We start from the raw sequence: 26,738 nt of genomic DNA, 5'->3' as shown, positions 1-26,738 counted from the left end.
AATATATTTTTTTCTTCAGTACAGTGATCCCTCGGCTTACGAACTTAATTAGTTACCAGAAAGTGTGTGTAAGGCGAAAAGTGTGTCTTCCAAACATTTATTTCCCATAAGAAACCATTGAAAATGAGAATAATCCGTTCCCAGGTCCCCATAAAACATAATTTTCGACTAAATAAGCCTTAAAACTACACAAAATATACCTTATTTTATGTATAATAAATGTGCTATTGTATTGTGATTAAAGAAATAAACTGTACTGTATAATAAAGTCGTTTTATTTACCTTTGTGATGGTCGTTGATGTAATTGCCCCTTGATGATATCCGAGTGAAGTTGCCGTGCTTTCTCGGCGATAATACCCTCACTCACAATGTCCCCTGCTAGCTGCTTTTCGTTAATCCAAATCAACAGAAGTTTTTCAACAACTTCTGTTGCCTGAGACCGTTGCTTAGACAACACAGAAACACCCTTAGCCACACGTAGCAATGGTTGATTTAGCATACTGGTACTGGGACGCTAAGTCACACAAACGCACGCCTCGTTTGTGTTTTTCGATCATCTCCTTCTTCTGCTCGACCATAATTTTCTCTTGTGTCCTTTTCGGCTTAACACGAGCCTGTGATGGGGTCTTTTTCGGTCTCATAATAGCAAAAGTACTCCACTCGATAACAAACCACATCTGCAGCCACGGTGGCCAAGATCATATTCTCACGAATATGATCGTAAGGCGAAAAGTTCGTGAGCTAAAGAGTTTGTAAGCCAAGGTATCACTGTAGATACCATTTTGCAATTCGTCACCATGTGCATCACGTAAGAAAAACGCAAACCATGCATAAACTATCAATAGAAGCTAGGATTTTTTTTGTTTAGAGTGAGTTCTGCGGCGACAAGCCAAAGTCTGGAGCCAAGTTCGGCCTTCCAGATTCTTTGGCTATTCTTACAGAGATGGGCGAGGTCACGGATGGCGTGATGGACAACAAGGTAACCATGATGTTTTTTGTTTGTTTGTTTGTTTGTTTGTTTAAGACTATGATCTTTGCTTCTTTCTCTCATTCCGTGTGCTTGTGTTTCACAGATGGTTCATTATATCGCCAACCACGCCGACAAGATCGAGTCCATCCATTTTTCGGACCAATTTTCTGGTCCAAAAGTTATGCAAGAGTGAGTATCATACTTTAAATATATATTGTTTAAATAATTGACAGCATTTTTGTCTCATGTGCCTACCCTGTATTGCTTTTTCAGGGAGGGTCAGCCCTTAAAACTACCTGAAACAAAGAAGACCTTGCTGTTTACATTTAATGGTCATCATTGATTCATCGTTGCAACAAGACTCGCCGAGATATTGTGCCATTGACGTGGTCTCGAAATCTGTTTTGTGTGTGTCATACAGTGCCTGGAATGGGCAACACTTCTCCCAAAGACATGGACGCTCTCCTGCCCCTCATGAACATGGTTATCTACAGCATCGATAAAGTCAAGAAACTGCGTCTCAACAGAGAGGTAGACATAAACAAACCCAACACAATTAAATTCAGACGAAACAAATACAGTGAATGATTTAGCTAACGAACATTTCGCCTTACGGACGATAAATTCCAGAGAATATAATCTTGGCATACAAACTATTTTTCGGGAAACACACGGAGCGCCACAATGTGTCGTTCGCGAACGAGCCGGTTCTTTGAGCAGGACTCTGAAGTGAACAAAGCTGGAAATGGCAGCCGGCTTTTTTTTCCCTCCATTTCCTGCCCCCAGTCTTTGGTTAAAGCCGCACGTGATTGGTCAAGATCCGTGGCAGAGGAAGGAGGGGACACACTCAGGGGGGGGGGGGGGGGGGGGGGTAACAGAAACACAGTGCTGCACATGAACAGAAAGACAGGCTACAGAGAATGAAACAAAAAAAGTGGAAAAAAACTAAAGTGAAAAGGTGAGAACATGTATAGAAAACACAGTGAAATTTGGACTTGTTTCAACTTTATTGATCGTTCAAAGGCAGAGTGTGGACTGCAGGGTTAAAATATCCCATTAATCAGGCTCCACAAATAACCCGCACAAGCCATCTGTACAATTTGAAGCGTAGACAAGCAAGTGAACCAGCTATTAATGAAGTTTCGAGTGTGTCTGCCTGCATCTGTTGCTGTTGCAATATCACAACTTCTAAAATGTACAACCCAGAGCTCCTTGAGACACTATGCAAAAAGCTATCCATTCCATCAAGCCATCAACGACCATCACAAAGGTAAATAAAACAACTTTATTATACAGTACAGTTTATTTCTTTAATTACAATACCATAGCCCATTTGTTATACATAAAATAAGGTACATTTTGTGTATTTTTAAGTCTTATTTAGTTGAAAATTATGTTTTATGGGGACCTCGGAACGGATTATTCTCATTTTAATTGTTTCCTATGGGAAATTAATGTTTGGAATACACACTTTTCGCCTTACACACACTTTACGGGAACCAATTAAGTTCGTAAGCCAAGTTATCACTGTAAATGTAAAGGATCCTCCCTCCTTTGTCCCCTCAGGGGAAAATGAAGGCGGATCGCAACCGTGCCCGCGTGGAGGAGAACTTCCTTAAGCAGACGCACGCTCAGCGCCAGGAGGCCGCGCAGACCCGACGCGAGGAAAAGAAGCGGGCCGAGAAGGAGAGGATCATGAACGAGGAGGACCCAGAGAGACAACGTCGCCTTGAGGTGCCGATACAATCAACATCCGCAGCTGTTATGATTCTGCTTGCTTCAAAAATGATCACATCAATAAACATGGCATCCTTTTCGTTTGTTCAGGAAGCGGCCCAGAGACGAGAGCAGAAGAAGATCGAAAAGAAGCAGATGAAGATGAAACAGATCAAAGTGAAAGCAATGTGAAGCTTCAACATCAAGGAGCGGACATCGCAAAAAAAGACATTTTGTCATCTTCTTATCAGCATCATCATGTTTGGGTTTTGGTGGGTTTTTAAAACTGCACCTGCTTTTACATTTCAAATCACCACTGCGTCCCATTGATTTGTAATCATCGCATTTAATAATACATTTTAAATTATATCCCCTGTAGGGTTGCTTTTGTGCAGGCTGTTTTGAAGGAATATTGAAGAAAATGTCAATAAAATGCACTGGAGTCTGCTATTTTGTCTCGTTGACAGGAAGACATTTTGAGGACTGGAAAGGGTGTGGCATTGTGCTATATTTTGTGTCAACAACTTGAGCTAAATGTGTTGGCATTACGACACCACCCTGCTAACATGAGGAACGTGATCATGTTACAATATATTGCAGAGTCTCGTCCTGTAATTGTGCAACCAAGTGCTAATTATACTACCGAAGGGTGAAATTGCAGGAGCAGGTCTTTGGGGGAAAAAAACAAATAGTGCAAACAAGCAAATAGTGTTTGTGTTGTCATATATTATTTAATTTTTTTTGGTCTTTTGACTTTGGTTTATGTCGACATTGGTAAGAAATATTGTGCTCAGTCAATTCTCTGTCTTTCTGTAATACTGTACAATAGCTATCTGGCTGGCTAGCTATTAGCTATCTATTGGCTTGCTAGCTAGCTTTCTATGTATTTGTCTTACTATTCTATTTGAGTTACTTCTGGGTTGAGCGAACGCTGGTGCGTGTGGCTGCCGCTGCTCACCCACAGAAAAAATTATCCTGTAACTGTAAAGTGACCTTGAGCGTTTTGAAAGGCGCTTAGAAATTTATTATTATTATTATTATTATTATTATTAAAATCGCCATAATCACATCATTTTTTAAATTACGGATAACATATTTAGTACATTTTGTCACAAGTAATTGAGGCTATTTTTTTATTGCAAATGTTTATTTTATTGATGAATCATTGTCTAATTTGCATTTCTTTTAACTCATATAATTCATGCATTTTCACCAAAGGACACTTGGTCCAAATGATTACCAGATTTGAAAACGCGTGTTTGATTGGTATCTTTTGTACGAAAATTTAATTCACGTAACTGTGTTGTTCATTGAAGAACACGACAATCTAGTTTTTTTTTACTTTGTTACTTCCGGGTTGAGTGAACGCTAGTGCGTGTGGCTGCCGCTGCTCACCCGCAGAAAAAAATATCCTCTGACTGTATAGTGTCCTTGAGAGTTTTGAAAGGGTCTTATAAATGAAATATGTTATTATTTTAATAGCATTCAATTTTAGTACTGAGCCACCAGAGGACGCTGCGCTTTTGTTAGACCTAAAAAGCAGATTCGACCGTGAGGCTAAATTATATAAATTGCATGAGGAAGCAAGTGATAAATTTATAAAAACATCTCAATTATTAACTTTGGTGCAAAGAGTCCAATAATGCAATGGTCGAATACAATTTTGCTTGAATTCTAGCATCCTTCGACAAGCCACTTAGACGATTTAGAATCGCAGATTCGTTGTCGGTTTAACGTTATAATTCAGGTAAATAAAATCGATCAAAATAATATTCGAGTAACTCACCAGACACCTATTGCAAACAGAAGTCATAATATTACAGATTGGCGCAATAAATTGAAGTTTTTAATTTATTTTTATTTTGAGTGGAAAGTGGGTGTGAGAAGCTGTTTGCTGCGTTCGCCTCCCCTGATGGAGAACAGGCGAGGCTTTCCGTTTTCCTACGCGATGGCCGCTCTCCCCATAATATTGGGCTTTTAGACACCAAAAACTACTCCCCGGTGTTCCGCAGGGCCTTGCACTTCCCTCGACTATCAACCGGAATGTCAGCGATATCATTTTCGCCCCCTACTTTTGCTTGAACGCGGGCCACGGAGCTGTCCCGTTTGTGTTTTGGTGGGTGGACTGTGTTTTTCTTGTTGACCGGGCGGGCCTGGCGGCGGGCTACTACTCTCGGTTGAGCGCGCTCTTGGACTCTTGGAGCTGAGGGTCTTGCCTTTTCAGGTGTAAACCAAACCCAAAAGTCCTCAAAAGTCTTAGATTACACGGGTGACGTTTATAATATGATATCAACTGTCCCGTGTGGCAAAACGATTGTTTTCGCTTGTTAATTTGACCCTTATGCTAAGTTAGCGCTAGCTGATAGCCTCGTCGCGACAACTTGCGTTAGCATAAGCACACACACAAAAAGGTAAGAAAATTGGCGCATTTGTGGAGCACTCGAAAAGCCTGTAATGTCATATTTATCAACCGATTGATAACCCGGTTCGAGTTTTGTTTATCTCTAAGTCTTAGTTTGTGCGAATAGGTAATATCGATGGTGTTTTTCGCTGCGTGTTAGCATGTTAGCACAGCTAGCTAAACTAAAGTAGTGCTCTGTGACGTAAGTCGCTCATTGTTTTGACAGCATCTTACCCGGAGCGGTGAACGTCAGCCAAATGTCTTCTTTAATGCTTTTCACCGTATTTATTTGCGATGCACAAGTGATAGCTTTTAGTGTTTCACACGCGTCGTTTACTTGATTTGTGTTTGTAGCACGAGTTGTGTGTTGTTAGCCGACCCAAAGCTATGCACATGCTTGTGTTGCTTGCATTCCCTCCACGCTATCTAAACACACGTATTTTGGCAGCTGTAGGATGGATCCAGACAACGGTGCAGACACACAAAAAGCCGTAAGTTTGCAATGGAAGAGTTTCAAACTGGTGCAAGACCCAGCCATCAAACGGGTGGCACAGAAGATCTACAGATACGATGGAGTGCATTTCAGCGTGCCCGTGAGTAGATATTGTTTTAATTTCACATGTGATGTGAATGCATTGGTGAGTGGTTCTACGGTGTTCCAGGTGGTATTCAGTCTCATGTGTTCAGAGACAAATGATTGTTGATGCTTGCGACACATCCAGGCTAACTGTTGTCCACCCAAATTTCAGCCTTAGTCAGCTGTGGAATGCTTCAGCTTCACATCACTTTGAACAGGATAAAAACACATAGAAATATTAGCACTTATTCTGTTGTTAAAAAGCTGTCATTTCACATTAACTTATTGGTTTGGGTGGTATATCCTTGCTCGCTGTCACTTGCTTTATTTACTTTTTTTAATGATTTTCTTAGTTAACTGCATGTTTTAAAATTATTGCACTCCAATACCTCATGCGTATAAAATGTCACCAGGACTCCGGATTTCCGCCTGTGGGTGAACTCCGGGACCCAAGACCCCGCAGATTATGGTCCAGGTATACAGAGATGGTCCTGCCAGTGCCAAAGTTTAAGGTAAAAAGATCTCCATACATCTCAGATCATCCCACACACAAATTTGTCCTTTCAAGAATTTTTTTTCTCTCCTCAACACCCAGCTGGACGATTTTTATGTGGGTCCGATTCCCCTCAAGGAGGTAACCTTCGCCCGGCTCAACGACAATATCAAGGAGCCCTTTTTGGCCGAGATGTGCGCCAAGTTTGGCGAGGTGGAGGAGATGGAGATTCTGTTTCACCCCAAGACCAGGAAGCACCTGGGCCTTGCTCGGGTGTTATTCACCAGCACACGTGGTGCCAAGGACACGGTCAAGCAGCTGCACAATACCTCTGTTATGGGCAACATTATCCATGCGCAGCTGGACATCAAAGGTGGGCCAGGGGTGGATTCTTGGGACGCTGCATGTCTGCGCTCACTATCCCTATAAACATGTTTTTCTGGTCTAATTGTTAACCAAAAAAAGAGAGAGATGGAATTATTATTTTATCTGCAGGTCAGCAGAGGCAGAAGTATTATGACTTGATTGTGAATGGTTCCTACACGCCTCAAACGGTCCCCTTGGGGGGCAAGGCCTTAGTTGATTGCCTCACCCCGCAGACCCCCGCACAGCAACAGCCTGATGTGGTAACTGTCATGAATAGAACATGAATTTTTCATTCATTTCCAAATGCTTACCCATCATTCCTGTCAACACAGTCTGCTGAAATCCGCCGTCGGCTCTCCAGCGAGTTGGCAGTCTTGGCAGCGGGTGTCCAGCAAGCCCTCAAGTCAGGAAATGTCACTCCCGGTTCAGCGGATACCGGTTTCGGTGAACAGCGCCTGGATACGCCCCCCTCGTCGTCCATGACGGGTGGCTACACTTCGGGATCTTCAACGTCCTCTCAGAGCGGAACACCATACAGCTCCAGATCAGGGACGCCGTTCTCTCAGGAGTCGGGCTATTCTGGAAACCGGTGGGTTGTCGGCTCGGCTTGCAGTGTTAGCTACTGATGTGTTATTTTCAATATAATAATAATACAGTAAAGTCTCGTTATATCGATATCGGATATATCGATAGTCCCGGTTATATCGATACTATTTCTATGCACGCACGGAGAAAATTACATGCAAACAGGGTCGGATATATCGATAGTCCCGGTTATATCGATATTTTTTCGGACTCCCTTGAATATCGATATAACGAGACTTTACTGTACATTTCGTTTAAAAGCGCCTTTCAAAACTCTCAAGGTCACTTTTTCAAATTCCCAGATGCATCCTTGTATATATAAAATCACACTCCAACTGGAGATAATGAAGTAAAAATGTTAACATTTTACTTTTCTTTCCGTCATGCACAGCGGCTACAATGCAGGCACTTTGGGAAGCGGTTACCCCCCTCAGGACATGCTTCCCTCCGCCTCTTCCTCCTCTGCGGTGTCGTCCACCGTAGGCGGTGGATTCAAAGTGTCTCGCTACTCCGAGGACGGTCACGAACCGTCGTTGTACCACCGAGGTCGACCCGGGTACCTCCCGGCCACGTCATACCGTCCTAACGAACCGCCGTGCTACCCGCCGTACCCCAACGCGGGAGGAGCCGGGTCCCACATGGCGCACCACTCCGCCATGCCTCCGCCACTACTCGGGTCCCAGTACGAACAACCTCTCATGACGGAGCGGGACAGAGACTCGGGGCGCTACGGTGGGGTGAGCGGCACCTCCAGGCGGGCGTCTTACCATCAAGACGCCAACTCCTCGTCCTCAAAGTATCATTCTCATCACTCGCACCACCATTCGGACCGGCGGGACGAGCGGGGATACCGACGGGACGGCACGGGTTCCCGTGAGCACGGCGGACATCAGCGGCACCGCAACCATCACCACCACCACCATTCGCACAATCACCACGGCAGTCGCAGGAAGAGCAGCCACGACCGCGACAAGGATCGAGAACGGGACAGGGACCGAGAGCGGGACGTTGACCACGCCAGCAATTCGGACCCTAGATACAATTCCAACTCGCATCGCTCTTCCTCAAACAGCATGTCTCCCCCGCCCTCGTCCTACTCTGCATATTCAGCTTCCAAAGATCCCGCTTCGGTCCCTCCTCAGGGATTGGATGCGTCCGCTCATCTCGGGGGTACGAGCCTCCCTGAGAGAGCCCCTGCGCCCTTGACTGGTTCTTTGCCACCTCCTCCACCGCCGCCGCCCCCACTTCCACCGGCATCTGTCATTGCCGCCGCTGTGGCCGAGACGCTGGGAGCGCTTGATTTCAACCAGGAGAGTCCCGTACGAGAGGAGCAATGGACCAAACCCAAACGCCGTCCCAGCACGCCCCCAATCCCACCCAAGACACCGCCACCCGTCTCCCCTTCCCATTCCTCCGGCGCCTCTTCTTCCACTCCTCCTTCCTCCGCTCCCCTCCCCCAGAACGCCGTCGCCTCCGGTAGCTTGCCACCGGGTCGCCGACGTGGTTCCGCCTCCCCGGAGCCGGACTCCACCAATGAAAGTTTACCGTTCGCCCATCACAGCAGCAGCCTGGACTCGCGCATTGAGATGCTCCTCAAAGAGCAGAAAGCCAAGTTCTCCTTCCTTGCTTCCGACGAGGAAGATGAAGAGGATAAGCAGCGGGGAACTCGCCCGGAAAGCGGGTCAAAAAGAGGGCGTGCGGGCAATGGTGTGGGCGAGAACACGTGTGTCAATCAAGCAGTCAACAGCGGGGACAAGGAAATGGGTAAAGGCGACCGTGACAGTCTCAGGAAACGAGGGAAAGGAACAGACAGTCGGAAAAGCCCCGCTGAGCCACTGTCTTCCACGCCGTCTTCTTCCACATACTCTCCTCACGTGCCAGGCCCAGATGAGCCGTTGGCCTCGGTCGCCCCGCCGGGGTCCGACACCGTCCTTGAGGAGGCGACGCAGGACGTGAGCAGCAACACGCAAAACAGGACTGGAGCCCACACGCCACCCTTCAACGGTCAGAGTCAGGTAAGCGGGGATGACGGAGTCATCTTTGATTATTATATCATGTTCATCAGTGTCTGAAACTCATGACAAAACGTTAGTGAACACCAGGGCAGACAACTCTGAAAAGTTGCCTGCCCGGCCATAAAGTTGCCCCATTTTTCACAACTTGAAACACAATAAGACTACTAATTGCAAAAAAAAAAAAAAACATTGTTGCCAAGTATTAAAGGACAACCGACACCAATTTTTGTTTCCTAACTGACATCAGAAAAACGTTTTATAACATCTAAAATACCCGAAACACGCAGGCTGATATTTTTAGTCAAGTGAAAAACACCAATAAAAATGACTTAAAGTGTCCCGAAACTACTTCAAAATGACCTCAGAAAGTTTCAGCTTCAGAAGGTGCCACCCCGTTGTTCGTGACGTCACGCCAGGACTTCTTGCCGTGCTCGAGAATCAAAACAATGGCTTCAGATTCGGAGAAGATGCTTTCTTGTTACTCATCCAGTTATGAATATGATTCAAATAGTTCTGAAGAGAAAAGCATAAATGTTTGCAATCGAATAAAGAAGTCCTTCCGTATCAATTGGAGCCGTCTGATGTAGCGCCCAGAAAATGCACAAGATGTCCCCCAAGCTCCGTTGGACATGGGCTGATTTGTCTGCTGGGAATTTGTGTCAACTAGTATCAAATAGTAGTTTTGGTGCAACATACAACGATTCACTATCGCGTTATGTATGTGTTTTCCTTCTAATTTCGCCATCAACATGGATCAACATGAAGTTTTCAGACCAAACAATGTACCCAAAATGCATTGTGTGTCGCTTTCTCGGTCAGGGGTGAAAAATATTTTCAAAATATAATATATAAATATATAAAATATTTCCAAATATAAGGTAAACCACGTTATAAAGATGGAAAAACTAAAAATATGAAAAACTCATGTACCATATTTTCCGGTGTATAAGGCGCACCGCCAACGAATGGTGTATTTTCAAACTTTTTCCATATATAAGGCGGACTTGAAGGCACAACTTCAATGAATGAAAACACAGTTTTCCAAATACAGTAAAGTCTCGTTATATAGATATCGGTTATATCGATAGTACTGCTTATTACGATACTATTTCTATGAACGCAAGGAGAAAATTTACATGCCGCAGGATCGGATATATCGATAGTCCGGTTATATCAATACTTTTTTCCGACTCCCGAGAATATCGATATAACGAGACTTTACTGTGTAATATAGAAATATATAAGTTTTCCAAATATAATATAGAAATATATAAGTTTTCCAAATATAAAGTAAACCACATTATAAAGCTTTAGAGTACAGGCTGGGATTACACACGACTTCTTCTATTCCGCGATCATCAGAGACAGTTTACAGTTTGACCCTCCACATTTCTCAAAAAGCTTCTGTTTTTCCCCTTTTAGTCCTCCCCTCATTCTTCGGGCGAAGACATGGAAATCTCTGATGAGGAGGAGGAAGGCGAAGTCACCATCACCACGGTGACCACCCACCAGACCTCCATCACTTCTTGCTCCTCTCCGTCGTCCTCCCAGGCGGCAATACCGTCCCAGGCGGTGACGGACCGCTCGTCGTCGTCGCCCCCGCCTCCACCCATCTCCGAGTCAACACAGCACTTTGGCACCTCCCTCCACCCGCCCATCCCCTCTTACCCACCTCACCTGCCGCCCCCGCCTCCCCCGGGCTACTCCTTGCAGCCACCTCCACCTCCCGGGGTCCCGCCGCCCCCTCATATGGAAATGCACCCGGAGTATCCACCCCCACATCACATGTATGACTATGCCACTTCCATGGAACTGATGAACCAATACACGGGTGGGGCACCCATGTCCTTCCAGATGCAGACGCACATGCTCAGTCGCCTGCACCAGCTGCGCATGTCGTCTTCTAACGGCACGACGGGTGAAGCTGCCACGGGGGATTATTCGTCGTACCACCTGCACTCGCTGCCACCCCCGCACCCCTCTTTCATGGACCAAGAGGGGAGCGGGGCGGCGACACACTATGAGCAGGATAACCGCTACATGCCGCCCCACATGCTTCCCTACCCTTACACGGACCCCCACGGCGCCCAGATAGCGCCTCCTTCCCATCTCCCGCCTCCGCACCCGGCATGGCCGCCGCACATCTCGGCTGCACACTACCCCTCCTACATGCCGCCGCTCACATATACCACCATGCCCCCCGGCGAGGACGGTGAATACCAGACCCCCGCCGAAGAGACCCCCGTCTTGTCCGAGAACCCTCACGAAGCCACCGTGCAGATGGCGTTGGCCACCCTCATCCAGGAGATGAAGAGCATCATGCAACGAGACTTGAATCGTAAGATGGTGGAGAACATCGCCTTTGCCACCTTTGATGAGTGGTGGGACAGGAAGGAGACAAAGGCTAAGGTATGGGTGATGGGTTAAAAATGATCCTCACTTAAAAATGATCCTCACTTGATTGGCTGCGTAGAGTATGTGGGCAGGGAGCAAATCCCTCTTCCCAGTTGACGCTTCAGGAGGACGCGATGCATAACAAAAAGTTATGGCTGCTGGCACGTCATTCAGTAATGACATGCCAGCAGCTTCTGTAATGACTTACTGAAGGCCGAAGGATATATGTCATCGTACTAAGTCGGTATGAATTTATTTGACGACTGTAAGAGCGTCTGTGTTTTATACTTCCCCGCTCAGTGTTTGACTTCAACATACATTCCATACAAAATATAGCACGGAAGCAACTTCCGACCAAATTCACTTTACAAACGACCGCTCGGAACGTATGTCATATGCAAGGTCGGGAGTTTCCGTACAGGTTACCCTTTCAACAAGCCTTAAACATAATAATATAAACCTTAAACATACTTATATAAGCCCTAAACATACATTCCATACAAAATATATTACTGAAGCAACTTATGAACAAATTCACCTTACGAACGACCGCTCTGAACATATCTCATTCGTAAGCTGGGGAGTGTCTGTACAGGTTACTTATACAACGAGCCTTAAACATTCTTATATAAAATTTAAACATACTTATATAAGCCCTAAACATACATTCCATACAAAATATAGCACTGAAGCAACTTATGAACAAATTCACCTTACGAACGACCGCTCGGAAGGTACCGCAAACGCAATACCTTATGAGAGAATACTTACTGTATATTTTTTAAGATGTTATTGTTATTGTCGTCAGCCATTCCAGACGATGTCAGCCATGCGCGACGATGAGAAAAAAGAGGAGAAGATGAATCGTCCTCGCGAGCCCCTCATGTCTCTGGTGGACTGGGCCAAAAGTGGCGGCGTGGAGGGCTTCTCCTTGCGTGGAGCGCTCAGGCTACCTTCTTTCAAGGTCATTAACATTTGGCTGTTATGGCGCAACAAATTACACAAACAATGTTTAAAAAAAGTATCAATGTTTGTATAGGTGAAGAGAAAAGAGCCTCAAGAGCTCACGGAAGCAGACATGAAAAGACCTCGACCATCAACGCCGCCCGACGAGGATGACGAAGGTTTGCTAAGCTCATGTCTTGTCATGTCAGAAGAAAACCGTCTTGACTCTCGCTTTGTTCTCAGGCGCCGACGGGAGAAGGCCTGACATCGGTCGAGAAGGACGAGACAACAAGAGGAGGAAAAAGAAGCCCAGGAGTCGTAAACCTTGGGAGTTGGACAGCGAGGGAGAGGAGACGTCTGATGGCTCGTCTTCCGAAAAGGTTTGATATTGGGCTTTCTGTTTTGATAGCTTCAGATCAGCATTTGGGATCACTTTTTTTGTTCTGATGGGAACTGTCCTTTGTAGGATGACGGTGAAGTGGAGGCGAGTGACAAGTCTGATGGTAAAAAAAACACAAAACAACACTTGTCACATATCATCAAATGTTATGATTCATGTCTTCTCCCATCATTCATTTGTATTAACCCGCACTTTGCTTCATGAAAAATACCAGAAACGCTAGAACACTAGTGTCAAACGCAAGGCCTGGGGGCCAAATCTGACCCGCCACATCACTTTATTCGGTCCGCGAAAGCAAATCAAACTTGTGAAATTCCTTGAAGCTAGCTACAATCCAAACGCAATTTTCAAATTAAACCACAGTAACAATTCATTATTTTTTAATTCAAATTTGCAAACTAGTTATTCATTCATTTGTTGTGCGCTCTATATGTAATATGTGGAGGGGATTAAAAAATGTTAATGGCTACCTGATGGAGAATAATAATTTATCATGTTTAAAAGTGCCGTGCTTTGCTGACCAACTAAACAATGGGCCTACAGTCAAAGCGCAGATGGCCACAGTAAATCTGAATGAAACAGACACGGCAAGGTGAACTGTCATCTCCATCAAGATTCTAGAAGGTCCGGCCTTGCACAGAATTTAGGGCTTGAGATACTCCTTTTCCACCAAAGTTATTTACAGCTTAAACATCCTGCACAAGCGCCAGATTACAAACTTATCAGTTCTTGGAAAAGACAACCAATTAAAATGTCTTATGTTTTACTGCTTGCAGCTGTTGGTGCTCAGAACGCCCAGAGGCGTGGCATTATAATCAAGAAAACTGTGTTTTACTAATATATCACTGTAATTTGCATATACTCTCAATAAATAGCTTGGCAGAGGGGCGCACAATTCAGACGTATGTCATCTGATGACTGCGTCTCCTGCCGGCAGTGGGGACAATCTTTCTGGTTCTGAGGCTCTGTCCACGGTGTCTGTCTGTCATATCTCTGACACTACCCCAAATTCAAAACGGCCCCCGAGAGGAAACCGTAACTACAATGTAGCCCGTGGCAAAAAATGAGTTTGCCGCCTTTGCGCTAGAAAGTCTTCGAAGGACTTAGTCACACACAGGCATATGTTTAATTTATGACTCCTCTCGCCAGTTATTAACTCATTCATTGCCATTTGCGAATTTTTTTCGGGAATTAAAAATTCCATGCTTGAGGTGCCGATAAAGCGCTGGCTGTGGCCTCTGGCAATGGCCTCTGGCAATGTTTTTTTTTCTTCTTTTCCACAAGGTGGCAGCATTTCTCTTCTTTATATGTTTATATGTATGTTAGCACTTGTTGTCACAGCTGTTGTTAAAGCACCATATAAGTCAATATGTATTGTATTGTATTTTGGACAGCTGCCCTCATTTCAAGGCATATAACTTCACACCCATATAATTTAGGAAATTACTCTCTTTTTCTGATGAAAGAAGATAGTCTAAGGCACATGTGTCAAAGTCAAGGCCCAAGGGCCAAATCCGGCCCGCCACATCATTTTTTTCGGCCCGCGAAAGCAATTCGAACTTGTGGAATTCCATGACGCTTGCTAAAATCCGAACCAGAATGTCATATTTTTGGATGTAAACCACAATAACAGTCATTATTCTTGACTTCAGATTTGAAAACTAGTTATTCGTTAATTTGTTGTGCGCTCTACATGTAATATGTGGCGGGGATTAAACATTCAGCTTCCCCAAATTCATAACGGCCCTGGAGAGGAAACCATAACTACAATGTGGCCCGTGGCAAAAAATGACTGACACTCCCGGACGTAGGTTTCCAAGGCTGTACTCAATGTTGATGTAGTCCTAAAACTCAATATTCTGTGGGTCCTGGAATTCCAGTGACAATGACAAAAACCCTGGCACTGGAGTGGACACATTTTTTGCACATCGTACGGCAGTGAATGAGTTAATGACAAAAGCCAACTTGCGCAATAGAAGTGAATAGAAATGATTTAGAAATATCAATAACACATTTTGCTTATTTTTAGATGATGCCCTTAGCGCCGACAGCGACGACGAGAGTCTCTCGTCTTCCTCGGAGGGATCTTCCTCTGATGCGTCTTCGTCCTCATCCTCCTCCGAGGAGGAAGGGGAGATGCGTGACAGCGATGACCCGGACACCATGGATGACTCCACCATGGACAGCACGGTGGAAAAAGACAAAAGGTATGTTTAAATTTTCTATGATGGAAAAAATATCAATAATAGCCCTTCATTTTGTATGTGTGTGTGTGTGTGTGTATTGCCTATGCTCATCATGTTCTTCATGTTATTCTATTTTGCTTTCGTGCTTTTATCAGAGAGAAGATATTTACAAAAGCAGAGCTCAAAATGGGTAAGTTATTTTAAGTCAAAATGTAAGACGCTGAACTCATTCATTGCCATTGCAGAATATATTCGGGAATTGAAAGATGTTTGGAAGGTGCTAATTTTTTTAATGTGTTACAGTCTATATATTATTATCACTTATGATGTATAACTCTCTTGGTAAAAGAGAGGTAAAAGCCACCAACCTGGCCCTCATGCTCTTCTGTAAAATTCAAACTTGAGTGGGCGCAAAATGATTTCAATCAGTCCAACTGTAGTTGTTGTATTAAGTTCATCCTGTCTACTTGATATTATTTTTACACAGACAGTGTATTTTAGGTATTCAATTACCTGACATGTTTCGGCGTATACTTCCGCCTTCGTCAGAGTGTCACGCATGTTGTTGTGACGCGCCTTTTTCAGCTGGTGTTGCGCATCACAAAAACATCCGTGACACTCTGACGAAGGTGGAAGTAATATGCCGAAACATGTCAGGTAATTGAATACCTAAAATACACTGTCTGTAAGAAAAGAATCAGTTTTAAATTAAAATACAGTCAAACTACAGTAAAGTCTCGTTATATCGATATCGGTTATATCGATAGTACTGCTTAATACGATACTATTTCTATGAACGCGAGGAGAAAATTTACATGCCGCAGGATCGGATATATCGATAGTCCGGTTATATCGATATTTTTTCCGACTCCCGAGAATATCAATATAATGAGACTTTACTGTATAATCGAACAATCGAGCCAAAATTTGGCTCGACGGGCGCGTTTTCCACTGTAAAGCAATCGCTAAAAAAATGTACATCATATCTTTCAGGTTATGTCAAAAACAACAAACCGGGACCGCCTTCCATACGGCCCCCGTCCCCTCAGTACCCTCGTCCTCCATCCCCCGTGGTCCTGGTGCCGCCTCTCAAGAAGCGCCGAAAGACCGTCTCCTTCTCCACCGAGGAGACTGAAAGTAAAGATCTGCCGTCAACTTTGCCGCCACCCGTGTCTTTGTCTCCCCAGCAAATGCCGGGTGATGCCCCCCCGCTGTCACCCGCCAAACCATTGGATGCATGCGTGGTTACCGGCCCGCGTCACGCTCACGGCATCCAACTCCTCCCCTTTGCCTCCAAACCGGGTGAAGCGAACGCTCTCATCGTGCCGCCATGTGGACGGTCTCCAGATGCGGATGAGTCGAAAAGGATCAAGATGTCCGGGAAACGGGCCACGGGCAAAGACTCCCCCAAATCCTCTGCCCCTCCTGTCATGGTGTGTCGTACTGTGCAGAACCTCCCACTGGACCATGCCTCTATGTGCAGGATGGCCTTCGAGGAAGTGCTCGCTACATCTCCCCACAGCAAGCGAGCGCGTGGAAAGTCCCGGACCGCCGTCATTCCTGCTTCCCTCCAAGAAGAAGACGAGGGTGATGAGAAGGAGCAGAGGATAAGGCTACGAGACCAACTGGGAGCGTCCAGTCTGCTGCAGTTGGCCTCGGCCTCCACCGCTGATTTGTCAGTGCTGGCCGACGTGGCCCTGAAGATGGATCCCGATGCCGGAGACTCGGAGGAGACGGAAACGTCCGACGAGGCCGAGGAGCAGAAAATGGAGGCCGGCTTCTTCTCCGAGGAGGCTTTGCTGCGGGTCATGACCTCGGAAAGCATGGTGGTCTTCATGGAGCACAATTACAGCAGACCGCCAGTCCACGCTCCACCACCGCCTTCCTCCAGAAGGACTTCCAAGCAGGAGACATCCGTCCTTCTCCCAGCTGACCTCAGCGCCATTTCTGGGGTGCTGGAGGCGCCCGAGGAGGTCATCGGTGAGGCCTTTTCTTCAAGAGGAGATCCCAGCGAGTACTTGGGATTGCTGTCTGCTGAAGAGTCCAGCCAGGCTTTTCCGTCGACCAAGAGGCTACAGGTGACCAAAGCGTCTGGGGTGGAGAAGAACAAAAAGATGAGAAGTAAAGACAGAGATCATCTGGAGGTTCTTCTTGCAAAGCAACCGAAGGAGACGCCAGCCATCAGACAAAAGAAACACAAACAAGAGGTATGTGTCCAGCTAAAACAATGACAGACGCTCCCCAACTTACAAACGAGATATGTTCCCAGCAGTCGTTCGTAAGGTGAATTTGTTCGTAAGTTGCTTCCGTGCTATATTTTGTATGGAATGTACATTGAAGTCAAACACTGAGCGGGGAAATATAAAACACGGACTCTCTAACAGTCATCAAATAAATTCATACCGACTTAGTACGACGACATATATCCTTCGGCCTTCAGTAAGTCATTACAGAAGCTGCTGGCACGTCATTACTGAATGACGTGCCAGCAGCCATTACTTTTTGTTATGCATCGTGTCCTCATGAAGCGTCAACTGGGAAGAGGGATTTCCTCCCTGCCCACATACTCTTCGCAGCCAATCGTAAGCGAGCTTGGCGGATCGGGGCCAAAACTCATTGGCAACACTTCTGCGCTGATTGGTCAGCCTTGGCGTCCACTGTGTAAACATCCAGCCCTTGAAAGCTCCAATGTGTCAGCCAATTGTAAGACATGGTGTACTCGTAAAAATGTTCATATGTCCCGTTATTCGTAACTTGAATGTTCCGAAGTCTGGGAGCGTCTATTTTAAGTATATTTAAGGCTTGTAGAAGTAACCTGTCTTGATTTGTCCTGAAATATAAAAATATATGCTACATAAAGATATGTACGTGCACAACTGGGGAGAATACCACGTTTGAGTTACGAACAAAAATGTTCATAACTCAAATGTTCGTAAGTAGGAAAGCGTCTGTATGCTGAGAAAAACCTTACATGTCAAACACTCTGTTGACGTTCTTTCGCTGCAATCAGGAATCTGATGCCGAAGAAGATGTGGACGTTGAAGAGCTGGAATCCGGCGAACTCACCAGCACCGATTCAGAAGGCGAGTCTCCTGTGGCGGCGGACGACGTGAGGAAAAGCGAACGCCTCTTCCTGCAGGATGCCAGCTTGATGTTCACCAAACCCGCGCCGGCCCCTGAGCCTCCGGCGATCAAGTACGACAACCGCAGCGAATTTGAGCAGATGACCATCCTTTATGACATCTGGAACTCGGGCTTGGACGGCGAGGACCTGATGCTGCTGAAGACCACGTACGAAAAGCTGCTGCAGGATGATCACAATTCCGACTGGCTCAACGACACCCACTGGGTCCAGCACACTGATATCCTGTCCCGTTTATTGGTTGGCCGTACAGTGATACCTCGGTTTAGGAACCCCTTGGCTGATGAACTTTTCGTTTCATGAATGTTAAATTTATGAAAATGTTACCTTGGCATACAAACTATTTTTCGGGATACACACGGAGCTGCCACAATGGGTGATGTGTCGTTCGCGAACGACCCCATTCTCCTGACAAGAAAATGGCAGCCGGCTTGTTTTGGTCCTCCATTCGCCGCCCTCAGTCGTCGGTTAAAGCCACGTGATTGGTCAAGAACGCATCAGTGAGGGGAGGTGTTTTAAACATTAAAGAGACAGGCAGACGACAGAGAGAGAGTGACAAAATGGATAGAAAACAGTGACATTTGGACTCGATTCAACTTTGATGGTTCAAAGGCAGAGTGTAGACTGCAAGGTTAAAATTCCCATCAATCAGGCTCCACAAATAACCCGCGCAAGCCATCTGTACACTTGATGCAAAAACTTATCAACCCAGCTAAACAGAACACAATTGATGAGGAACAAGGTAAAATTATCGCAGAGAAAGCACCTACAATGGATAATTCATCAAGACGGTGAAAGAAGGTTACGTTCCTCATCAAGTGTTTAATGCTGATGAAACCGGCCACTCCATTCCATCAAGCCATCAACGACTATCACAAAGAAAATAAAACGACTTTATTATACTGTACAGTTTATTTCTTTAATTATAATACCATAGCGCATTTATTATACATAAATAAGGTATATTTTGTGTAGTTTTAAGGCTTAGAAAATTAGAAAGTAGAAAATTATGTTTTATGGGGACCTGGGAACAGATTATTCTCATTTTAATGGTTTCCTATGGGAAATTAATTTTTGGGATACACACTTTTCGCCTTACACACTCTGTCTGGGAACCAATTAATTTTGTAAGCCAAGGTATCACTGTATTTTGCCACTTCCTTTGTTAGACTTGTGTTATGACATCTCGACCTTAACGCTGAGCTGTACTGACCAACTTGCCAAACCCTCGACGGAAGAAGAGGACCACCGACGGGCAGTTACGCGAACACGTGACCGGCTGCGCCAGGAGTGAAGGCTACTACGCCATCAGCCGCAAGGAGAAAGATGTCTACCTGGACTTGGACCTCCCCGAACAGGTCATACGGGAGGTGGAGAACGTCGACAGCTCGGTACGTTTCAGCCTCTTAACACTTTGCACTAGATCGCCCATTAGGTTAGCCGGGATGCTAACCTAGCGCTATGTACGCATTTTGACAGCCATTGGCGCAAGTTTGTAACTCCGCTGCCCCAGCACCGGCGCATGTCGAGTATAATAATAATAATAATCCATTTCGTTTGTAAGCGCCTTTCAAAAGTCTTTACAGTCAAAGGATGACGTTTTTCTGTGGGTGAGCAGCGGCAGCCACACTCGCCAGCGTTCACTCGACCCGGAATAACTCAAAATGATAGACACCTAGCTAGCTAGCTAATAGATAGCTAATAGCCAATAACCAATATGTTATTACCAATAGCCAATAGTGAATATATAGCTAAGAGCTAGCGAATAGATAGCTATTAGCTATCGAATAGATAGCTAATAATAACAATACATTTCAAAACGCCTTTCAAAACTGTCAAGGTCACTTTACAGTCACAGGATAAGGATATCTAATAGCTAGCTAGCTAGATAGCTCGTGAGCCAGCTACATGGATAATAGATAGCAAATAAAGTGCTCTCTGGGAAGCCCGGCAGATAGCCAGATAGCCAGCCAGATAACTTATTGGATAGCGCAAAATGTACAAAGAATTTGAAAGTTATTATTATTATTAGCTATCTATTCGCTAGCTATCTAGCTTTCTATCTAATTACTTCCGGATTGAGTGAATGCTGTAAAATTTTTCATGGCCATATCAGATCTGTCAACACTCATATCTGCTTTGGATTGAATTGGATTAGCCTTTATTAGTCTCGCAGTGGAGAAAGTTACATTTCACAGCAGCAAAGTTATGAAAGGAATGAAAGAAGTAGAAAAACAAAATACACGAGCTGCTAGAAAGGCAGCCATTCTCGCTGCGCCATCTTGAAGTCAAATCAATTTAGTTGTATCACATCAAGTTCATTGAATTCCTTAGATTGAGGTCAAGGTTCTTTAGTGTTCCTGGAACTGAAGGTCATCGGATAACACCACGAAGCTTCGTCATTTTATGATTCTTTTGTCTTCAGGGAACCAACCGCGTGCTGTCGGAGCGACGCTCGGAACAGCGGCGTCTTCTCACCGTCATTGGCACACCGGCCGTTATGGACTCTGACCTATTGAAACTCAACCAGCTCAAGGTACAAACAACTAATGGGCGCCATTTCCAGATGTCTTCAACACATGCAGGAAATGATCACAGAACTTGCATGAATGGTGTGAAAAAATGGACAGCACCTCATTAAAAAAAAGTGTTTCATTTGTACGGTTTGTATGTTTTTAGTTTGGATCAGTATTTCTTTGAGGGAAATAAAAAATAAAATACATTTCATTAACTCATTCACCGCCCTTACTGAATATATACGGGAATTGAAAATATAAAATGGAGGGCCATTCATGAATTTGTTTAGGTTTGGTTTTTCTTGAGGGGCGTGGGGAGGGGTGAAGCTCTGGTCAGACCTCTGACACTGTTTTTTCCCTTCTACCAGAGGGCAGCGTTTGCCTTTTGTACACCCGCCCGTATTTCAATCTCAGATAACTCCAGACTCGTATAACTTAGGAATTAACTCTTTTTTTTTTGTGATGAAAGAAGAGTGTCATATGAACACAGATCAATTCCTTATCCAAAAACCTAAATAAAATCAAATCAGTCTCAAATGGGATCAAACCGAGTATATAATTAACAATAATATAATGATATATAATTAAGAATGATTAGCTTGTAGCAGACATGCACATTCTACTGGCTAACTATTAGCTGGCTTGCTAGTTGGCCAGCTGTCTATTGGCTGGCTAGCTGGTTAGCTATCTGTTCGATATCTAGCTGGCTTGCTGCCTAACTTTTGGCTATCTATCCGGCTAGCTGGCTATCTGTTGGCTGTCTGTTAGCTAGCTGGCTGGTTAGCTAGCCATCTATTAGCTGGCTGGCTGGCTATCTATTAGCTATCTATACAGCTGGCTGGCTGGCTGGCTGGCTGTCTATTGGCTATCTGTTAGCTGGCTGGCTACTTGACTGACTGTCTGTTAGCTGCCTGTTGACTGGCTAGCTGAATGGCTGGCTATCTATTAGCTATTAGCCACTGCCAGAATAATAAAGGCAAATCCAATCCATTAGCTAGCTAGCTAGCTAGCTTTTTATTTATATTTTTCTGATTAAAGAAGAAAATGAAAGGCTTCTTATTCTGCATTTATTGTTTCTGTAGTCCTAAAACTCAATATTTTGTGGGTCCTGCAATTTGAGTGAAAATGACAAAAACCCTGGCACCGGAATGGCTACATTTTTGCACATCGTCTGGCAGTGAATGAGTTAATTCACACATTATTCACCAAATTTAGCCCGAACATAAAAGTGATCGATTACCTTTCGCGGTACACTATCTGATCTCTCACATGGTACGATGTCGCAACAGACACGGTCAGATTTGATCGAGTTTTCTTTGTTTTGATGCAGTTCCGCAAGAAGAAGCTTCGATTCGGACGTAGCAGAATCCACGAGTGGGGTCTGTTCGCCATGGAGGCCATCGCTGCCGACGAGATGGTCATCGAGTATGTCGGACAAAACATACGACAGGTGAGCCCGCAGTTCTACGCGTTAGCGTAGCATCACATGCTTAATGCTAGCATGAATGTAACCTCACGTGTGTGTGCAGATGGTGGCGGATAATCGCGAAAAGAGATACGCCCAGCAAGGCATCGGCAGCAGCTACTTGTTCCGAGTCGACCACGACACCATCATCGATGCTACCAAATGCGGAAACCTGGCGCGCTTCATCAACCACTGCTGCACTGTGAGTGGATCCACGCAAATGTTGAAACTGTCCATGTCACCCGACGGTAGCACCATACTCGAAATGTTCGTCTTGTTTAGAATTTCAAAAGCTTTCCAATGGTACCTTACTCGTTAAGATCTGCCAAAAATTACAAAAGTTATGATAGTTTAAACTGTAATAAAGAACTCGTTCAATGATTTTCATTGTTTTAACTGGCAGAAAATCCCCTCATATTTCGAAAATTAAAAATTCCATTATTTCATTATTATTTCTCATAGAACAAATACATCATTTGAAAGCTATTTAAATGCACTTTAATATGGTATTAGAAAATGTATGATGAATTATTATTGAAAAATGCTGTCACATCCATATCTATTGGCTATCTATTAGCTAGCTTTCTATGTACTTGAGTTACTTCTGGGTTAAGTGAACGCTGGCGCGTGTGGCTGCCGCTGTTCACCCACAGAAAAACTGATCCTGTGACTGTCAAGTGTCCTTGAGAGTTTTGAAAGGCGCTTAGAAATGAAATGGATTATTATTATTATTATTATTATTATTATTATTATCTTGTGCCTCCTTTCAATCGGTTTGCTAGAAACCAGTATGCCTGAGGAAAAAAAAACAATAATAGGCAGGAGGCGTGACTTACCAGGTGTCAATCACACATACCCTTGTCATTTGTTCTTCCCATAGAAAAGCACCTTATTCCGAAAAAAAATAATTGCGCCTTTTATTAGTCTCACAGCAGGGAAATTTACATTTCACAGCAGCAAAGTGATGGAAATAAGAGGAAAGGAAAGGAAGAAGTAGAAAAACAAAATACAGGAGCTGCTGGAAAGGCAGCCACTCCCGCGGCGCCATTTTGAAGTCAAAACAAAGAACAGAATAACAAATAACGACACGACACAAAAGACACACAGTCCTTCATCTAGAACTGCTTCATGTCACAAAGAGGGCACAGCAAGTGCTGAAGAATGAATGACTAAATAATGGCTGGTTAGCTATCTGTTAGATATCTAGCTGGCTAGCTGCCTAACTCTTAGCTATCTATCCGGCTAGCTGGCTATTGTTGTACTGTTGGCTGTCTGTTAGCTCACTGGCTGGTTAGCTGGCTATCTATTAGCTGGCTGGCTGGCTATCTATCCAGCTGGCTGGCCTTCTATTGGCTATCTGTTAGCTGGCTGGCTGTTAGCGTTTAATGTGTGTTTAAGTGTTTAATGCTGATAAACCGGCCACTCCATTCCATCAAGCCATCAACGACCATCACAAAGGTAAATAAAACGACTTTATTGTACAATACAGTTTATTTCTTTAATTATAATACCATAGCACATTTATTATACATAAAATAAGGTATATTTTGTATAGTTTTAAGGCTTAGAAAATTAGAAAGTGGAAAATGGAGTGGAAAAAGGAACGGATTATTATCATTTTAATGGTTTCCTATGGGAGATTCGTTTTTGGGATACACACTTTTCGCCTCTGGGAACCAATTAAGTTCGTAAGCCAAGGTATCACTGTACACTGACCCCGTGTGTCCATTTCAGCCCAACTGCTACGCCAAGGTGATCACCATCGAGTCCCAGAAGAAGATTGTCATCTATTCCAAGCAGGCCATCGCTATCAATGAGGAGATCACATACGACTACAAATTCCCACTGGAGGAAAACAAGATCCCGTGCCTATGCGGCACCGAGAATTGTCGGGGCACACTGAATTAACCCTTCCCGTCGCCATGCCAACCACCTGAGGGGGAAAAAAAATAGACGAAAAAAAAACACGCCTTGCTCGCACTTTTGGTGGCCATTTTGTCCTCAACAACCCACCCTTGACCCCTGCGTTCCTCGAAGTCAGGCGGGACCTTGGCTAGGAAGGTCCATTCAGATTCACGCACAAAGAAGTCGACGCAAATTCAGGGTTTTAAAACATTTTAATCCGACAGGTTCCATTTATCTAATACAAGGCTTACTTCTTATTTTGGGATTGTTTTTGTTAGTATTATCTGATATTACTTCTTATGTAATAGTGTTTCAAGCATCCCTGTTATCCGGATCCTTAAATTATCTCCTATTTACAAGCCAAAAACAATGTCTACTTTTATTTTGTGATGCAGTTTCCGGTCACCATTTCCTGTTTTGAATTTCTCCCAACTTGTCACTGTTTTTTTTTTTTTCACGTTTTTTTTTTTTTTTTGTTTTTTTATTTTTGAACAGGCACTTTTTAGTTTCCCCTTAGATTATAAAACAAAACAAAAAAAGAGGATTACCTAGAGCTTATTTTTTACCAGGGAGGATATTTCCAAGAAAAAAAAGGGCAACCTGTCCAAAGTTTATCTGTCAAGTAGCAAAAAGACAAACAGTTTTTTTCTGCTGCTTCACATGATAAAGTGCTAAAAAAAAGAACATGGATGTAAATAAAAGTGTTTGTTTCTCGTAGAAACACACTTAGTTGTAAATAAACCCTCCTCCCGTCTCTTTTCACTCCCCCTTGTCCCCCACTGTTCTCTCCACGCCAGGATACATGTACATACCTTCAAGTGGTTTATTTTGTATGGTTCTTCCTCGTTTTAATATTATTTGCATTCTTGTATTAATGCGTTGTACCCTTTATTAATGGTGCATTAAAATATTTTTTAAAGAAAAAAAAAGTGCGTTTGTGAGTGAAGACGAGAGGGAATTTATGACGCTACAAAAGGTAAACGTACTTTAATCCCGTGACTAAAGTGCACTTGAGAGTTTTGAAAGGCGCTTGGAATTGGATTATTATTATTATTATTATTATTATTAATTATAATTGGGAAATAGTTTAAAATGACTGTTTCCTCCCGTGTTGTGACGCACCTGCATGGCAGCTACGTCAACAGGAAGTGATGTAATGTGACCTGAAATGGATGAAACTGGTGATGCCATGGCGGTTGTTGCTGATAAATGTGGTCTGATGAAACGTCAAGTTCGATTTTTTTTTTTTTTTGTTTCAGCCTAGCAAATCTTGTACCACAATTGAACTTTGACCCACTCTCCAAGCTCCACTGATAACAGGTTGCGGCAGCCTTGAACGAAGGTCCAAAGGAGAGCAGTAGGGACATAAATTTAAACGTACAAAATCACAAATGATTTGAGAATTCTCAATTTGTCTTGACCAATTCAGACCAATTAAAAACACCTTATTCTATAACTTTAAAAACGTGTTTTTTTAAACAAACAACCATTAATTATGTATACATCTCTGCGCTAAAAACATCTATATCATTTCCAACTATTAAAAAAGCAGCATGATTAAAATATGGACACATTTATTCTTAACTCATTCACTGCCAGAAGTGCAAAAAATTTGTCTACTCCACTGCCAGGGTTTTTGTCATCTTTGCTCAAATTCCAGGACTCCCATGATACTGAGTTTTAGGACTACATAAATATTCAATGCAGTGGAAGAAACCTTAGCTTCTCTTCTTTCATCAGAAAAAAAAATTGTTAATTCCTAAATGATATGGATATAGAGTTATATGAGCTTGAAATCAGGGCGGATGTCCAAAATGCAATGCAATACATAGATATTGGTTTATATAGCCCTTTAACAACATCTGAATCTGACATAAAACTGAAAAAAATGGAAATGCTGCCCCTTGTGGAAGGGAAAAAATTGCCAGAGGTCTGACCAGTGCTATATCAATACCCCCCTGAATCCAAATCCGATCAAATTCGGGAATGGCGCCCTTTATATACAATGCAACACATACATATTGGTTTATATAGCGCTTTAACAACAACTGAAACTGGAACAAAGTGCTAACATGGAAAAAAAGGCAAATGCTCGTGGAAGGGGAAAAAAAACATTGCCAGAGGTCTGGCCAGCGCTCTATCGACACCCAGAGGAAAAAAAACTAAAACCCAAACAAATTTGAGAACTGCGATCTACATCATATCTTCATTTCCAGAATAAATTCGGGAATGGCAGTTTGACATTTATTTTTGCCATCATCACGAGGATTCAACCTTTGACCTTTTTTGACACATTGCAGTATTTTTAGACGCTGTCCATACCAGGGGTTTAAAAATAAATTCCACACGTTCCACACAAAGAGTGTACATGCAATAACGACACTTACACACGCGCACACGCACGCACACACACATACTAGCGAAACACACACGAGTGACGTCATTAAAACGACGACGTAACAGTTGTATTAAGTTCATCCTATCTACTTGATATCTAATTTAAAACATATTCTTTTCTTAAGACAGTGTTTTTAGGTGTATGTACGCCGAAACATGTCAGGTAATTGAACACCTAAAAACACTGTAAGAAAAGAATGTGTTAAATTGAAGTCGACGTAACAATTTGTTATATGACGTCAATAATGGCTCATTCCTCAAAAT

General features: G+C 43.8%; 2 protein-coding genes across 3 annotated transcripts in view; both read left to right on the top strand.

Moving 5' to 3' along the window:
- Nucleotides 1–3,135, top strand: part of ccdc47 (coiled-coil domain containing 47) — a 7,620-nt gene extending 4,485 nt beyond the window's left edge. The window contains exons 8-13 of the mRNA XM_089019484.1: nucleotides 870–980; nucleotides 1,075–1,160; nucleotides 1,245–1,303; nucleotides 1,393–1,502; nucleotides 2,538–2,705; nucleotides 2,799–3,135. Coding sequence (XP_088875610.1) covers nucleotides 870–980; nucleotides 1,075–1,160; nucleotides 1,245–1,303; nucleotides 1,393–1,502; nucleotides 2,538–2,705; nucleotides 2,799–2,879 — 615 coding nt within the window. The 3' untranslated portion in view covers nucleotides 2,880–3,135. The remainder of the gene's footprint in view (nucleotides 1–869; nucleotides 981–1,074; nucleotides 1,161–1,244; nucleotides 1,304–1,392; nucleotides 1,503–2,537; nucleotides 2,706–2,798) is intronic.
- A 1,462-nt stretch (nucleotides 3,136–4,597) lies between these two features.
- Nucleotides 4,598–25,099, top strand: setd1a (SET domain containing 1A, histone lysine methyltransferase). Of its 2 annotated transcripts, none has more exons than XM_089018849.1 (21): nucleotides 4,598–4,803; nucleotides 5,537–5,681; nucleotides 6,079–6,177; nucleotides 6,261–6,531; nucleotides 6,654–6,784; nucleotides 6,857–7,113; nucleotides 7,501–9,124; nucleotides 10,547–11,533; nucleotides 12,327–12,482; nucleotides 12,558–12,642; nucleotides 12,707–12,843; nucleotides 12,930–12,966; nucleotides 14,893–15,070; nucleotides 15,205–15,239; nucleotides 16,043–17,256; nucleotides 18,060–18,411; nucleotides 19,401–19,582; nucleotides 20,617–20,727; nucleotides 22,038–22,157; nucleotides 22,237–22,374; nucleotides 23,907–25,099. In XM_089018849.1, the coding sequence occupies exons 2-21, from the start codon at nucleotides 5,544–5,546 to the stop codon at nucleotides 24,078–24,080; spliced, it is 6,426 nt and encodes a 2,141-aa protein (XP_088874975.1). In that variant the 5' UTR covers nucleotides 4,598–4,803; nucleotides 5,537–5,543; the 3' UTR covers nucleotides 24,081–25,099. The 2 variants fall into 2 exon arrangements, with proteins under 2 accessions (XP_088874975.1, XP_088874976.1); XM_089018850.1 differs by lacking the exon at nucleotides 4,598–4,803 and adding an exon at nucleotides 4,857–5,098.
- Nucleotides 25,100–26,738: the final 1,639 nt, after the last annotated feature.

Source organism: Hippocampus bargibanti, linkage group LG17 (genome assembly GCF_051943395.1).
Source record: "Hippocampus bargibanti isolate YZ-2025 linkage group LG17, ASM5194339v1, whole genome shotgun sequence".
Taxonomy (NCBI): domain Eukaryota; kingdom Metazoa; phylum Chordata; class Actinopteri; order Syngnathiformes; family Syngnathidae; genus Hippocampus; species Hippocampus bargibanti.
The sequence above is the reverse complement of the archived record's forward strand: the minus strand, read 5'-3'. Positions and strand labels throughout refer to the sequence as shown.